The sequence below is a fragment of the Acinonyx jubatus genome, chromosome C1 (assembly GCF_027475565.1).
Source record: "Acinonyx jubatus isolate Ajub_Pintada_27869175 chromosome C1, VMU_Ajub_asm_v1.0, whole genome shotgun sequence".
NCBI classification, from domain to species: domain Eukaryota; kingdom Metazoa; phylum Chordata; class Mammalia; order Carnivora; family Felidae; genus Acinonyx; species Acinonyx jubatus.
Genome location: NC_069381.1, coordinates 101357725 through 101374172, shown reverse-complemented (window position 1 = coordinate 101374172; position 16448 = coordinate 101357725). Strand labels below are relative to the sequence as shown.

At 49.4% G+C, this 16448-nt stretch overlaps 1 protein-coding gene across 21 annotated transcripts in view; it reads right to left on the bottom strand.

Annotated features, from left to right (window-relative positions):
- Positions 1-468: 468 nt before the first annotated feature.
- Positions 469-16448, bottom strand: part of PDE4DIP (phosphodiesterase 4D interacting protein) — a 218170-nt gene continuing 202190 nt past the window's right edge. For 7 of the 21 annotated variants that reach the window (XM_027058233.2, XM_027058243.2, XM_027058240.2 and 4 more), the window contains 13 exons: positions 16236-16367; positions 15432-15551; positions 13860-14049; positions 13168-13292; positions 9084-9305; positions 6926-7042; positions 5892-6118; positions 4619-4762; positions 3418-3556; positions 3075-3121; positions 2807-2833; positions 2167-2218; positions 469-1471 (listed from right to left, as the gene is read on the bottom strand). In XM_027058233.2, coding sequence (XP_026914034.2) covers positions 1296-1471; positions 2167-2218; positions 2807-2833; positions 3075-3121; positions 3418-3556; positions 4619-4762; positions 5892-6118; positions 6926-7042; positions 9084-9305; positions 13168-13292; positions 13860-14049; positions 15432-15551; positions 16236-16367 — 1718 coding nt within the window. In that variant the 3' untranslated portion in view covers positions 469-1295. Of the gene's footprint in view, positions 1528-2166; positions 2228-2806; positions 2834-3074; positions 3122-3417; positions 3557-4618; positions 4763-5891; positions 6119-6925; positions 7043-9083; positions 9306-13167; positions 13293-13859; positions 14050-15431; positions 15552-16235; positions 16368-16448 lie in introns of those variants that run through there. The other 14 variants (XM_027058241.2, XM_027058249.2, XM_027058251.2 and 11 more) reach the window with 6 other exon arrangements.

The window sequence follows — 16448 nt, the reverse complement described above, 5'->3', positions numbered from 1 at the left end:
TAGTTGCAGATCTCGGTGCCACATTTGGGGAAGGACTTCCACGCTTTGCAGTTAAAGATGCTCCCTTGAAGGAAACCCACTTTATTCATACCTTTGGGTCGATGTTAGAGAGCAATATGTTGAAATTGGTCTGCAGCCCACTTGCATCAGAATCACCTGGGTTTGATGTAAGAAATGCAGATTCTGGGGCCTCACACCAACTACATCTCTTGGGGTTAGAGCCCAGGTGGTAGCTTCTGTGACCTCCATTGCTGACTCTAAGGCTTTCCCAACCTAAGAACCACTCTCTTTTACTTTTAGATTGGGGATTCTTACACAATGATCAAAGAAGCCCAAACTTTTTCCTTTACTCCGAAGACTTTAAACACTGGACCGTGACCTTCTTAGGGACAGTGTGACTTTGCTCCTCTCTCACACTCAGCCTAGAGACGGTGCCCAGATCGGAAATAAAGCAGCTGAAGAAAAATGTTTGATTTCTTTATACACGTTTTACTTTCATAGCCACCGAAAAGACTGTGTTTCATTTCCTCTAACAGACTCTGTCCACCAGTTATGTTGCCCAAAACATATCGCTATAGCGACAGATAGAAATATCTATGGTACATTTATACACACAGACACGCGTTCTAAAGCACTGCGAAGACACAGATGAGGCTTTCACGCAACTGGGGGCCTCTCAGGTGCCACTTAAGTATGATCACTGGGTTGTCTTACAGAGGACTCTCAATGGGCTTGGTCTGGCCACGAGTCCCAGGTCCCCAGAGAGGACTTAGTTAAAAGGGGCAAGGGTAACTAGGCCGCGGTCATCGCCACACTTTGGAGGCCATAAACGGAAATAGGAGGCGCCAGGCTAAGCGGGACATTGCACGTGGGAAGCCACCACTTTCGCCACGTGGATTCAAAGCACTCGGGTGCTGCAGTGTAGACGGACGCCCAGCCCACGCTGGCCGGGCTGAGCTGGCCCCGAGCAAGCGTACATCTGGGAATAGTGCTGGCTGAGCCCCCCTGTCCCTCGGCACCGCTGTCACTCGTGTGCTTTAGAACTGCTGAGGAGCTCCCGTGTGGGGACCACGTGTCCCATCCGTAGGGAGCAGGGTCCTGTTTCCCCTGGGTGACCACGTGAGGGAGGGCACTGAAGCGAGAAGTGGCCGTTGCGAGTTCCCAGGCCAGTGTGGCGTTTAGAAGCAGGGTCACAAGGCCCTGTACAAACCATGCCTGTTCTGCTCAGTGCTAGGCCCAGTGCACCCTGGCTGGTGGTTCTCTTGATGGTGCTCCTTAACTGCAGGACAGGCTCTCTACCTTCCGCCCTCCTGCACTGGGCCACGCGTCTGGCTCCTCCTGCACCCTCCAACAGGTGTGCAGGAGTGGGGCCCAGGTCTCATCAGCAGGTGGGAGTTGCACCACGGGGGGGGTGGGCCCATCCTTCTTGCTGCTTGAAGGATCTCTGCAGGCTCCTCTTCTTGCGTGACTCCTGGAAGGCAAGGGTCACAAGACTGGGGTGCCTGGCAGAGCCCTCAGGGACTTCACCTGGAGACAAAAGTGCAACAGGGTGAGTCCATTGTCAGGCCCTGCTGGTGGCTCCCTGAGCTGCAGTGAGCACTGGGCGGTGGCAGGGCCATGGGCTCAGTGACAGCCTAGGGGAAGGGCTGCCGTCCTGAGGAACCTCTGGTGCCACCGGGTTAGAGGGAAAGCTTCCCACCACCTCGGGTGGTGATGGCCCTGCTCAGAGCCGCTGCCCAGATCCCACACTCCCTCTTTGGGACCCAGTTCACTCCCCAGTTCACTTGGAGCAAAATGATGGCTTCTGTGACCTCCCAGGAATAGAAGCGCCTAGCATGAAACATGCATGTGTAGAAATAGCCTGTTGCAGGATGGATAGCACACGGTGCAGGGAAGTCCCCTGTGAAGTTCATGTCTAGCACTTAATGAGGAGAGGGAGGGGCAAGGCAGCTGGGAGCTTAGAGATCCCCTAAGTCTAGTGCCACCTCCTACAGAAGCAGGGTGGTGGACTCACAGAGACTGAGGGGCCAGCCAAAGCCACAGGGCTGGTTGGTGACAATCCCAGGATTAGAACCCAGCCCTGGGCCCTTTCCATTGTCTCTCGGAAGTGTGGAGGAAACTTCCATACAAGGGGAAGCCAGTGGGTATGTGGGGCTGTTGGGTTACCTTTGCTGGGACAGGAATAAGGCTTTACAGAGGCCATCTTGTAAGTGTTCTTCTAAAGAGGCTCAGGAAAGAAAGGAATTATCAGAGAAAAAGGAAAGGGAATTAGCCAAAAAAAAAAAAAAAGGAGGGTGACGTCATCGCCCGACCCATTTTCACACTGTGGGATCAGCTTTCTCTCAGGTTGTAGTTAGGGAACATTCCTAGGAATAGGCCCAACTGCTTCTGGCAAAGCTTTGAGGTCCAAGTGAAAGGTATAGTTTCTGATTTACAAGTCATTTCCTACACTTCACGTATTTGGTGGGCATATTTGCTAGGGAAGGTGTTAGTATTTTAAGTAAACCTACAGAATGTCTGCCATATAGATAAAATGTTTCCCTTCAAGTTCCATTTTTATTTATCATCAGATTCTCTTTTAGATGGATAGGACCCAATGGTTTTCTTTGGGATGAGATATATCAAAGTCGAATTGCTGTCCTCAGCGCAATAGGGGGTGGGATGGACTCAATCAATTAGATGGCATCTTGGCTTTACTTTTCATGAGGTGGAAAGTGCTCCAGGAAACAGCAGAACGGGCCCCAGCACCCTCTCCCAGAAGCTCATTCAGAGGCGGACTCCCCTCTGACCTTGAGAATCAACTCACTTGCTTTCCTCGGACTCCTGACTTGGCCTACAGGAGGGAAGAAGTGGGGTAAGGAAACAAGAGGGTGACAATGTGACAGAGAACAGAGATGGCAGTGGAGGGGTTGGGAGGGGAGCTAGAAGGACACTTATTGAGGACCTGAGTCCTACAGGTGGATGGGAAATCTGGAAGGTCAGAGCAGGTCAGGGATCACCTGCGGACTCTGAAGACACATGGAGATGGGTGTGGGCTGGGCTCTGTGGCTCTGACTGGTCAGTGTCCCCCTTACCTCCAAATTTGTCCTTGCCTTCTTCAACACGTCATGTGTCCTGGTTACTGAAACAACAAAACAGCCCAACAAGGCAGGGATCACCAGCTGGGCCCATACCTGCCTTGGGTGTGTGTTCTGAAGGGTATCCTTCTGGCCACTCAGCTCAGGGTCTCCTGCTGTCCCCATGCGCCCCTCCCTCCACATCCACAATCACTGGTGGCATGGGAGGTTTGGGGATGTCACATCAGTGTGCCCCCTCCCCAAGTCTGTATGGTCACTGTCTATTCGCAGCACAAGTGGGTAGGCTGGAAGCCCCCCCACCCCAAATTCCTCTCCCATCCCTCGGCTTGGGGGCACTCACACTGGCTGAAGATGAACCGCTCCATGGTCTCCTTCTGCTGGTTGGCGGTCTTCAGACGCTCAGCTGTGCTCTGAAGGAGATTCTCCTGTGCGGACAGTTTGGTTCTCAGTTCCAGAAGTTCCCTTTTCAGGGACTGTCCCTGAGGAAGAGAAACAGGCTCTCTGTCAGTGGTCAGAAGGCCTAAGCACCCCATGCTTTGTGGCTCTTGAAAATCGAAATTGGGATTCTATGATCTTCTCAATTATTTCTGGCCTGGGTTCCCTCCCTGAAAGCCTCTAAAACCCTCCAGCGGAGGCCCGCCTAGGGTGGTCTGGAACGGTAGGATTAGGAAGCCTCCCTGAAAACCTGGGAGCCCCACACAGAGGAGGCCTCCAGTCCTGTTGCTGAAGAGAACCTGACTCCGGGCAGTGCCAGAAGTCCTGGTGGTTGAACAAGAAAGAACCCACGTTTGGTGCTGACATCATGTCTGGTACCCTGGCATCACAAATATGACTTGCTAGTTGGGAATGTGACACCCAGAGAGAGAGGGCTGGCCTGAGACAGTCTGAGATTTTGTAGATATTTGTGCCAACTTCAAGATGGCAAAACACCCCCTCCCTTGGTGCTGGCATACTTAGGTCTCCTAAGGTGTCAGTGACATTAATCTGGCTTCAGAATCCCGGGGTGGGGGGCAGATGGAGAAACCTTCCTGTCCAAGGTCCCAGCAAGCAGAGCCCAGGCCTTGGGTCTGAGGGCACCTGGCGGAGGTGGGGGGAGGGCTGACTCTCTGGGGCCTGGCCCAGGGATGCAGAGGTAAGCTGTGTGTTGGGATGCGGTAGGTGGCTTCTAGAGGCTGGTCCTCTCATGGTGATATTCTGTGGGGTGGCACAGGGACACGAATGTTGACACTTTCACATGCCCCTAAACTCTCAGCTCAGCCAAGTTTAGAAAGTGAAAGAAAGCGAACACTCATGGGCCACCAGGGCTCTGCTGCGCGCCCTCTCCACAGCCTCCTCTTCCGTCTTCACAGGGGGAGGAAGGAGAAGGGATGTCGTCAGAGGTGTACTGCATGCAGCCAGCACAGATGACAGGTCTCCCTCGGGGACACTCCTCTGAGGAGCCTCTGTCCCAACTCAGTGTCTGGCTCCTGACCTTCAGGACCTGCGGGACGGAGGAGAGGGGTGACATCTAGGGCAGAAGCAGGGAAGGATGTGCCACTCACCAAGTTGCCAGCCGGTGCAGGGCTGGGGGGGCTTGGCAGGGCTGCTCGCCAGAACATGGTGAGGAGGGAGGCCGACTCCTCCAGTGTGTGCTGCAGGGCCTGTGCGCTGCTCCCGAGTTCATGGATGCCTTTGCTGCCTGGCACCTGGGAGAGTGGGTGAGACGGGCGCGGACATCACTGGGACCGAGCGATCACTCTCTCCCATCTCTCCCCACCCCAGCACTCAGGGCTCAGGCTTCCTTTGTGAGTGAGGCACAGACATGGGCCTGCTTGACCCTGTGAAACCCTTTTCTAACCTGGAAGCCCAGGGTCTCCACCTCAGCAGTGACCTCCAACTTGCAAGGATCATTGGATTCCGGCTTCCCTCATACTCTCTGTAAGCTTCTAGTCCTGATCCGAGCTCTCAAGTCTAAGGTCCTTGATTTTTGCACTGGCACCACTGGGCAAAACCCTAAATCACACTTTCCGCTTCAACTGGGAAGCAATTGTAGCTCCAAGGACTGAGGTGCCGGTCCCTTTACCTGGAATGCCATCCTCTATCCCCCAGAGGATCTGTGTTCCCCCAGTGGTTCCTCTAGGACCATGTGACTTTCCTTGCCTGGCACAGTGGCCCCTTCTGTGTTCATGCCCTCACAACTCAGAGGATGGCTTCTGACACTGAGCCCAGACCCGCTGTTGTACTTATTTACACGGATGTGTGGCTCCCTTTCTGGGGCGGAGCCTCCTGTGGACCGGGCTGCCCCCCCATGTCCCTGCATCTCCCGTGACTCGGACAGCACAGGAGCTGGTGCCTGTTCCCCAAACCAGGAGGCACTGTGAGATGGCTCCTGCCTGCTTCCCTCCCCTGCTCAGTCTGTACGGAGAAATCCCATGGCTGCCCGGCTTCTCACCCCTTCCACAACATGCGGCCCATCTAGATGCAAATCTGGAATTTCCAGCCATCTGATTAAATGATTTTACTCTGCCCATGGATGGCCATGTGCCAGCATGACTGGACCAGATACCAAGCGACCAAAGGGTGCTCAGGACAGCACCCCATGTATGCCAACACCCAGCAAGTACTCTACAGATGAGGATGGTAATGTTGCACAGGCATTTCTGTGGTTCTGAGAGGAAACACTGGTCAGAGCAGAGTTTATAGCAAAAATAGGGGATGGAGAAGAAAGGCTTGGCTGGGTGTAAGTAGATGTGTCCTCAGCTGTGGGGCGTGTACAGCATGGGAGAAGGGGCGAAGATCAGAAGGAGGAGCACCTAAGACCTACAACGTGATTACCTCTGTGCCCTGAGCTTCAAGGCCAGGGAAGGTGCAGGCTGATCTCACAAATGCTACTATCTTTTTGACCAGCAGTGTGCCCTCCCCAATCTGCTGTCTTAGGGCACTATAGTCATCAATGTGGCCAATTACGTGGCGGCCATGCTTATTGGCAAAGGAACCATCAGTAGCTTCACCCTCTAGCTTGGTGGGGTTCTTCATTACTGGAGAAGCGTCCAAACCCAGCTCTGAAAAACAAAACCACAACAACATAGAATCCACAGTGAGGAGCATATCCTCAGGCCACTTCCCTCTAGAAGAGTCATCACACTCTAGAAGAGTGTGAAAGAGGCCAGAATAGGAAAGGCACTCTGGGAAAGTACAAGCAAGGTGTGAAGTCCATAGATTTCTGGGCTCTGTATTTTTATAATCTTTCTTACATTATCTCATAATGATAAAACTGCCATGGGGCCAATTTTATCCTCATTGACAAATGAATATTCAGGGAAAATATGATTTTAATAAAAAAGATTTTAATTTCTGGTTAAAAAGACATATAAAAAACGTTTAAGCTGGACACAGAAAGCACTTTCAAGAGAGGAGGGATCACAGTGCAATGAGGCACAACAGAGCAATAGGAAAACCACAGGGGGAAGAATTATGACAAGAAAGGTGGCCACAGGGGCACCTGGGTGGCTCAGTTGATTAAGTGCCTGACTTCGCTTAGGTCATGATCTCACAGTTTGTGAGTTCAAGCCCCTCGTCAGGCTCTGTGCTGACAGCTTGGAGCCTGGAGCCTGCTTCAGATTCTGTGTCTCCCTCTCTCTCTCTGCCCCTCACCTGCTCACACTCTGTCTCTCTCTCTCAAAAATAAACATTAAAAAAAAAAAAAAAAAAGGTGGCCACAGAAGGTGCAATGAGTAGGGCTAAAGACCTTGGGACCCAGGGAGAAAAATCTCTGTAATCAGATAATGTGTCCATTAGCAACCAAAGGTTACTTGCATTAATAAAATTTTCCATCATCAGTCCCTGAATCCTTCAGCTGCCATATTTACCATTTGTCCTATTGAAGATGGCAGTCTCCGAGCCAGGAGCAGCAGGAGAAGAGCTAGGGAACACGAGAGCTGGAGAATTCATGCCAACATCTCGGACTGGAGGGGAGGCAACCGGATCTAGGGTGTGAAGACAAGAACAGTTCTCAGGGACCCTGGAACGCACCGCTCAACAAGCACACACACAGCCTGGTCTTCGCCAGTGGAGATCTAAGGCAGCGAGGCTCGCCGCTTACACAATCATCACCCACAGACCATGATCGTAAGTAATAGCAAACAAATCCCTTAGTTTGGAACAAGAACGTGTTCTTTTCATGGAAGCGTGTTCCATGAGAAGCAACTTCTGGTTTGAAAAGTTCTTAGGTACATTTTTCTAACCTGTGTTTTGCATATAACTTTGTATGCAATGTCTAATACAATGTCTTGTAACTACACATAACTAGGCATATGTATATATATATATATATATATATATATATATATATATATATACACATATATATGTGTGTATACACATATATATATATATGTAGCATATGTGTTAAAAAATACTGAATCAAAGAATGAATGGAGTTGTGGGTGATTAAACTCAGCATTCCAATCCCCATTCTGATGCATCAGTGCTGGGAACAGTGTAGTAGGATGAGAAGAGGAGAGACAGAAGTCATGATGGGTTAGAGATGCCCTCCCGGAGACCAGGCAGCAATCCTGCGGTGGAGGAACTGGAAGATATCACAGAGAAGACAGGCACAATCCTGCTCAGGCTTAGAGTCTGCTCTCCAGCTCAGGCCTCTGTGGTGGGTGAGGAGCAGGAGCAGTGGCTGACCCAGTGGCACTGCATCCAGGCTGGTGTTGTGGGGACACAGTGAGAGGGGAAAGCCCAGTAGGAGGGCAGAGGGGGAGATATAACTGAACACTACAAGCATCGTGACAGCCTGACTGGAGCCAGACAGCCACCTACTGTAGCCGAGCTGTTTCTATGGGCCGTGCACAATGCTTGTGGTCGACATAATTAACAGCCGCCACACGTGATCTTGGAAGCGTCACCTTCATTTGACAGATGAAGTCATTGTCTAATCAATGACAATCTAGCAGGACCAGGGTGGGGGGCAGGGGAATGAGGATTAACATGCCCCAGGAAGAGCAGGAATGAAAGTTTGAAAGCTCAGCTTTAGATAATCCTGAGCAGAAATGGCTCCTATAAGAATACAACTGAAAATACACCATGGAGGGGAGAGGAGATGATGAATTAAGTGGTGTGTCACAAGGAAAGAAAGAAGAGGAAGATAAAATAATGTGTTCAGATGGGGAGGGGCAGTATTAACACTCAGATTGAAGCTGGGGGAAAAGAGATGTATGAAGGGCATTGAGAAGTGGGAGACAGCTGGTGAGATGTATCTGGTAGGGCAGACATGGTGGACAGGAGAGGCGGATGACAACCACTTTCCCACAGCCAGGACTGCCTCAGGGACAGGAATGTTTTTCACACCCTGAATTCCTCTAAAACTAGGGAATGGGAAACCAGGCTAGGGATCTGGGAAGGCCAACGATACCAAGACGGAGTATATGTAGCGAGGAGGAAGGACAGAGGCTGGAAATCAAAACATCTGGTTTGAATCCTACGTCGGCCTCCGCTCCTGCCAACCTTAGCGTGCCAGTTAATGTCTCAATGCCGGAGTTTCTCCACGTGAAATACAGAGAGTAAGGCCGCCCCTAACTTGGATGAAATTATTTGAAAAATTGTTCGAAAACTCATGGTAAATTTTAAAGCACTCCACAGATACAAGGAATCGATGTCATCTGTTGACTGATTCTTACTCCGCCAGGCACTTGTAAGTTATTTCATTTAATGCTCCAAATGATCATACAATTTATATATGACCATCATCCTCGTCCTGAAGATGAGGAAACTAAGGCTTAAGTACCTGGGGACTTAAAACACTTTGCCTAAGGCAAGCAACCTATATGTGGCAAACTTGGGAATCTGAGCCAGGTGTGAGCCTAAATCCCATGCCCTCACCCAAGGCTATAGATTGAAGCACCTCGGATTTCACCCTGACCCTAAGGGGCGTGGAAGAGGTAAGATGATCCCTTCCACCACAGACATCCTGGCGATCGGCCCCACCAGCTGCCCGCCTCCTGGTCCCCTTGTCCTTCCTACCTTGGAAGAGTGGCTGCTTGTTTCCAGGGTCCTCCTGGTTGGCAGAAGGACTGAGGCGGGCTGTGCTCCCCCCGCCATCCAGCTGGTGTTCCAGCTGCAGCCGCAGACAGTTATTCACCTGGATGCTCTGCTCCAGCTGCCCTCGCAAAGCTCGGATCTCTGCCACCAGGTGGCTCAGGTCACTGTTCATAGGGACCTGGTGACAGGCATCCCAGGTGGAAGCTGAGAGAAGAGAGAGGAGGGGTCTGGTGGCAACGATCCAAGCATTTCCAAGCGTTTGTCAGAACGCTACTCTGGGACGTTCCTTTCTGCTCAGGGTCCCAGGCAACATATCTGTGAGGGAGCTGCCACTCTTCCTCTGTGGGGCCTGGCACACGCTAGGATACCACGCACTGGGATTTCCCCAAGGCTCATGTGGCCCATGCCCCATGTACATCTACAGAGCCTCTGATGGGCAGATGAGGTCAAGCCTGGTTTTTCACCTCGATAGTGACTCTAGCCCTACAGGCCAGAGAGGCAGGGTCTTCCAAGATAGGGCGTCAACACTGGACTAGAGATTCAGTCACAATTCACTGAACTGTTCGGCTTCTCCATGTGTTTTTCAACCTCCGTTTACCATGCATAGTCTGTTTCTTCATACTGGGGATGAAGAGAGCTGAGAAATATTCTATAACACCACAATCTCTTATCTGAAACTTTGAATCCAAATATATTTCAAAAAGTAGAATTCGTTTTGGTGTTTAGGAAGGCAGTAGGATTCATATACCATATATCATATAGCACACGCACCCAGTTGCATGGGTGACAGGCCTTAGTCAAACACATTCCTATTTCTGCGATGAGCTAGGTGAATATTCTCACTGAGTGGGATAAGTAAAGGTTATGAATACCCTTTTGGTCAGTTCAGACATTTCATGACCAAATGAGTAAATGAGAAAGAGTTCAAATCACAGCCCTCATTGGATTGCAGAATTAAGGATAAGAACTTATGGGGCCTTAGTAGTAGTGGCTTTGAAATGACTCCTAAAACACCCACAAAAAGGGAAAAAGGCACGAAACTGGATGGGGTCAGGATGAAGTGGTTTCCAGATACTAACTCTGAAGTTCCATGAAGCTCCTTCCTGTCTTTCTTTCCCTAAATCCTAATTCTCACAAAGTCTTGCTTCTTTTTAAAAAATGTCATCCATCTATCCATTCCTCTTTATCTTCCCCACAGCACCTTAGATCAGACTCTCATCAGTTATGTGCCCAGACAATCCCTGCACCCATTCAGTAGGTTTCCCTGATTCTACTGTCTCCCGACTCCAGTGTGTCCCACCAGTCCTACCATCTAAGAGTTCTGTTCCCATCCACTACCTACCTATTTTGCTTGCCTCATTTTCTATCACCTGCTACATAGGATGTAAACTTCCACTCTACCCTGTAGGTATTCTATATACCGGCAGCTCTCGCATCAACTGACCTGACTTCTCACACTCCCTGATACAAAGCTCTCCATAGGCAGGTTGGACCCGATGCTCCCGTGGGTGCACACAAGCTATTCTCTCAGCCTGCAGTGCCCCTGATATGTCTACAAGTGCTGGTTCACCTTCTCATCAACAAACTAGGAAATCCAATCAGGTTTGATGAAAATTCAGATTTGGCTGAATATTGAAAATTTCATATTGCTTAAGAAATTTTTTAAACAGGAAAAAATTTAGAATTGAAAGGCTTAGAAAGCCAACATTCCATCCAAAGCAAGAGCTGCTTCTATAGGATCCTTGACAAATCATCCCTTTCTTGGGAAGCTTATTCCTTCACAAACTAGCAATTCCATCACTGGAAGGCTCTAGGGGTAAGGAACGCATAATTATGTAAGTCCAAATTCCACTGCCTTTGACCCTTTGACCCTTGTTAAGCCTTCTGAAGGGACACCAAACACATCAGCTCTTTTTCATCTGATAGTTCTTCAAATATTTAAAGCCAGTTTTCATCTCCTTGTGATCTCTTCAGGCCTAAAATCGTTTTGTTTCTTCAACCAGTTTGAGATTTCTGGTCCCTTGGTATGGTGGCCCCTGTCTTCACTGTGCTCCCTGGTTTGTCAATGTCCATTTTACAAGATGGCACCCCATTATTTATTTATTTATTTATTATATTTTTAATTTTATTTTTTAAAATTTACATCCAAATTAGTTAGCATATAGTGCCACAATGATTTCAGGAGTAGATTCCTTAAGTGCCCCTTACCCATTTAGCCCATGCCCCCTCCCACAACCCCTCCAGTAACCCTCAGTTTGTTCTCCGTATTTATGAGTCTCTTCTGTTTTGCCCCCCTCCCTGTTTTTATATTATTTTTGTTTCCCTTCCCTTATGTTCATCTGTTTTGTCTCTTAAAGTCCTCATGAGTGAAGTCATATGATTTTTGTCTTTCTCTGACTAATTTCACTTAGCATAATACCCTCCGGTTCCATCCACATAGTTGCACATGGCAAGATTTCGTTCTTTTTGATTGCTGAGTAATACTCCATTGTGTATATATATGTATATATATATATATATATATATATATACATATATATATATGTATATATATATATATATACATACACACACACACACACACACACACACACCACATCTTCTTTATCTATCCATCCATCGGTGGACATTTGGGCTCTTTCCATACTTTTGGGCTCTTTCCATACTTTTGGGCTCTTTCCATACTTTGGCTATTGTTGATAGTGCTGCTATAAACATGGGGGTGCATGTGTCCCTTCAAAACAGCACACCTATATCCCATGGATAAATGCCTAGTAGTGCAATTGCTGGGTCGTAGGGTAGTTCTGTTTTTAGTTTTTTGAGGAACCTCCATACTGTTTTCCAGAGTGGCTGCACCAGCTTGCATTCCCAGATGGCACCCCATAATTTAGCACTATTTCTGACATGGTGTCTCCATATTGACTCTTATGTACTCCTACAGTACTCTTACAGTACAGTACCACAGTACAATACTGTGGTCTCAGGTTGAGTTGGTTTTTGTTAGCAACCTTGACCTATGAGTTCCTTGTCTAGATGGGTTTCTACCTAACTTCCTATCGTCAAGCTCATGAATGGCTAAAGAGCCAGGCTTCCCCATCCTGAACTTCTACCACTGATATTTTTAATCAATCTCAGGTTCATTTTTTTTTTTTAATCTTTTCCAAATTTCATCATATTGACATTAGTCCTCTGTTCCAGCCTGGTTGGATTTATTAACTTGATGTTTAAATTTTTTTTTTAATTTTATTTATTTTTCAGAGAGAGACAGAGCACAAGTGGGGGCGGGGCAGAGAGAGGGAGGCATAGAATTTGAAGCAGTCTCCAGGCTCTGAGCTGTTAGCACAGAGCCTGACGTAGGGCTCGAACTCACAAACCGTGAGATCATGACCTGAGCCCAAGTCAGACGCTTAACCAACTGAGCCACCCAGGCGCCCCTTAACTTGATGTTTAGAATACCCTGTCCCATTTGAAGAGCAATGGGGAAATAGAAAAAGATTCTTAAGCAATAGATTAATATTTTAGCAGGTGGCAAAATTCCTCAATAAAACAGTTTAAAATTTAAATCCAGGCTTGAAGTTCAGGTCCTACTAGTGGTATTTCTATAAATGTTTTTTTGCATCTTTTAATCTTCTCCCTGGGGAATGGGTCAGGGTGGGAGCAGGGTGCCTCCTGTACTGACTGCATGGGTGGTTAGTATGTATTATTCACGCTATTCAAGACCTCACATGATAGTGCCATCAGGACAGTTCTTTGAATTAAAAAAAAAAATCAGTACATAATCTGGACTTCGATCAATTTTTCTCTGGCCATCTAGGTGGGTAGAGTTGGACTCTTGTGGCCTACTTTTAAGGATGTCTCTGCTGGATCTTGTTCATGTTACCAACCTCTGGACTTTGTGCATGAGAAATGCCCTCTCTTCTTACTGGGCACCCCGGCCTGGCTGGGAGTTTCTGAGGCAGAACCCGGTAGCTTTCCAGAGCTCTGCAACTCCCAGGGTGAAGACCTCACTGGGGTTCTGAGCAAGGGCAGGAAGCTCGTGGGGTTGGGGGAGTAGACGGACACATACCTTTCAGCCCCTTCTTGGAGTTGCCATAAAGTGCCTCGTAGATCTGTAGCTCTGACTGGAGGGACTGAGAGAGCTGCTGTTTCTCTTCGCACTGTTGCTGCAAGAGGGCCAGCTTGTGCTGCAGCCTACAGGGGAGAGACGAGAGGGCCCACTGAGTTGCCAGCCAGCCTCTGCATCAGAGTGTTTTAGCCCTAGATATCAACCCCAGTGTCATGAAAACCATCACCTCACTTTACAGATGTGGAAACAGAGGCTCTGAGAGGTAAAGTAGCTTTGCTTGAAGTCCCATTGGTGAGGAGCAGACACACAAGCTGGGTATTGTCACGGCCCCCCACTGGTGCTCTTTCCACGGTGACGGGCAGTTATGGGGCCCCCAGCATGATGGCTAGTGCAGATGCTTGCTACATTATGGTGAAACTAATACCCTTCAACTAACTGGAAGGATGAGAACATTCTTTTTCCAGGATCTGATATGCTGATGAGCCTTCTAAAACAGGGTTTTACTCTCCCAACTTTGGAGTGAAAAAGGCATTCCCAGAGAAGTCCTTCCCTCTGCTCAGGGTCATCCATAAATCAGGAAGAGCAGAGGGGAAACTGAGGGTTCCAAAAGGCACCAGTGCCTGTCTTGCCAATATCCTTTCTTCTACATTGGAAAATGGGGCCACCTTCTGTATCACTGGGCTCCCTCTTACCTGGAGTCTTTCTCTTGGAGGGAGAGTCGTTCCTCCTGGAAATGCAAGATCTCCTGCTGCTTCTCTTTTAAGTCTTCCAAAAGCTGCTGCCGTTCCCCCTTTTGGTGCTCCAGCTCCACCTCCAGCTCTTGAAGCCGGGACCGAGAGGACAGCAGGGCCTCCCTCAGGCACTCCGTCTCCTGGGAGCGCTCTGTACACCATGGGGCCAGAAGTCAGCGGGAAGGCGAGCCCAAGTTCATCTATCCCTACACGCAGCACCCAGGCAACAGGGAGGCCAGCGTGTGCCGCAGCTGCCCCGGGAGGCAGAGGGCATCGGCTCACCACATCCACGCACCCTGGGGAACGTGAAGCCCCTGCCCTGCAATGCCCTTGATCTTCTCATTCCGTAAGGTCTCCCTTGTTCTTAGACAAAATGCTCCTGTTTCTAACGCTATTTCCTAAGTTCCCATGCCCTCCGCACTATAACCCATTCTTGAATTTTGCCTAAGATCAGCATCAAGATTCCTTGTCTATGGTTTTTAGAATCTATTATATTCATCAATTTGAAAATGGCGACATCTGGTCTCTTCTGGGCTTGTGGTATCTCTCTGATCTGCAGGATTTCTCAGGGACTGTTGGCACAGACTCAGCATCAGGCTGCAGGTTCTGTCAGTCCTCTTGGGGGACGTCCCCAGGCTTGGCAGACTATACTTGCTCACATCTTAGCGTCTTCCCCGCTGTGAGGTCTGTGCTAGCCTGTCCCAGCATGTGAAGGTGGCTTGGTAGTTGTGTCTCCTCTCTTATCTGTGAAGTCTTGTTCCTGCCCCATCTATGACCTTTCCCCTCACATCTTCCCGCTCTGAAGAGGCAAATTTAGAAATATCACTTGATGTGTCTTCCCGTTCTACAAGCATTCTTTGATTCTGGGCTTAATCGTTTCTGAAACGATTAGTCTTGTATGGCTATTAAATAAATATTTGCAAATAAACATAATTTGTTATCAATAACATATTGATTTGATCAAGTCAATTAAGACTAAGGTCAGCTCCACCTCCCCCCCAAGTTACAGAGGAAATGACCCCCTTGGATGCCCACTGAATAGTGTTGGGAAAGCTCTGAACAACATTTTGCTGGTGCCTCCAGACACTGAGTCCTGAGGATTACTAACCAGATAGAAACCCTGAGTGTGTGCGTGAGGGGAGGTGGTGAGGAGATAGCATGGCAGATCAGTACTGGGAGGGACACCCAGGGCTGCAGAAAGGTCTGGACAGGTAGAACAGGCCTAACTGGTATCCATTTCATAACTACTGATTGACTATCTGAGTATTTATGGGTTGCACAGAGGTGGTGGAGATCCGAGAGCTCTGTGAGAGCTCTATGTGTCTCTGGAGCCTAGGAGTGTGAGGGCCCACGGCTGGGATCTCTCAGGAAGTAGCCCTTCCTAGACTGAGAATAGCCATGGGACTTTGGGTTGGTGGATCTGATTAGCAGTGATGTCTACCTTCTTCTCTTGGCTTCTCCAGTTGGTGATTGGTATGGCCAGGGAGGAAAGGGACACGGGAATGAGCACGGTTGGTGGCTTTTACCACCTACCTCTGGAAACATGACTCAGCTGGGCCTGAAGGCTCCGGTTTTCTTCCTTAAGGACTCTGTTCTCGTTGTAGAGCTGAGGTGTGGGTTCCAGGCTGGGACTGTAGAAATTAGAGGTGGATCCTGTCCCGGAAAGTGTAAGCAGACAAGTTACACACTTGGGTAACAGATGCGTTCAGAAGTTACCCGTTCTGTATCTCCAGAAATACTGTCCCAACCCAGCAGGAATGCCTGGGGACTCGAGGCCTGGACCCAACGTCTGATGGGCCAAATAACTGGTTTCGGTGTGCCTCCTTTCAGTCACCACGTGACCTGGCTGCGGTTGTTCAGGAAGCTCTTGCCCCTAAATGGCTGCTGCTGTGCTGTGGGCAGGACAAGGGTGTGTGGAAGGAATGACCTCTAAGTGACAAGAGCCTGGGAGGAGACTGTGGGGAGAAAGGCCACCGTGCTAAGTGTCTGGGGGCATCCCCCGCTGACTTGGCTCTACCACTGGCAGAGACAAGACACAGAGAGGTCAGCAGGCAGTTTTGGGAGCAGATTAAGGATGGGACGAGAAAAAGTAGGACACTCTGTGGACACAATTTGTTAGTGCTGCCATGAAGAAAGTTCTCTCTTAGCTCGGGTCTATCACAAAGGGAGGATAATAGTATCTAGCCCACCTGCCTTGCTGGACCATTTGGAAAGAGCAAGTGGAGTTGAAGCCCAGCACGGTGCTTTGAAAGTGTGAGGCTCAGCCTCAGGGCCCTCCCTTCGGAAGCTCCCCAATTACGACCAGAGCTGGGCGGCTGGGCTCGGGGCCTCCCCTACCGTTCCCGCGGGCCGCACAGCTAAGCCTGTGCTCCAACTGCTCCCGCAGGCGGTCGTTGATGCAGATGGACTCTTCCAGGCGCTGGCGCAGGTTCCGGATCTCACCAAGATGTTCCTCAAGCAGGTCAGCCCCTGCAGCCGTCCCGCCAGGACAGAAGTGGGAGATGGAGAACGTTGGTGACTAGTGGCACCCAGGTCGGGGAGGGGCTTGGC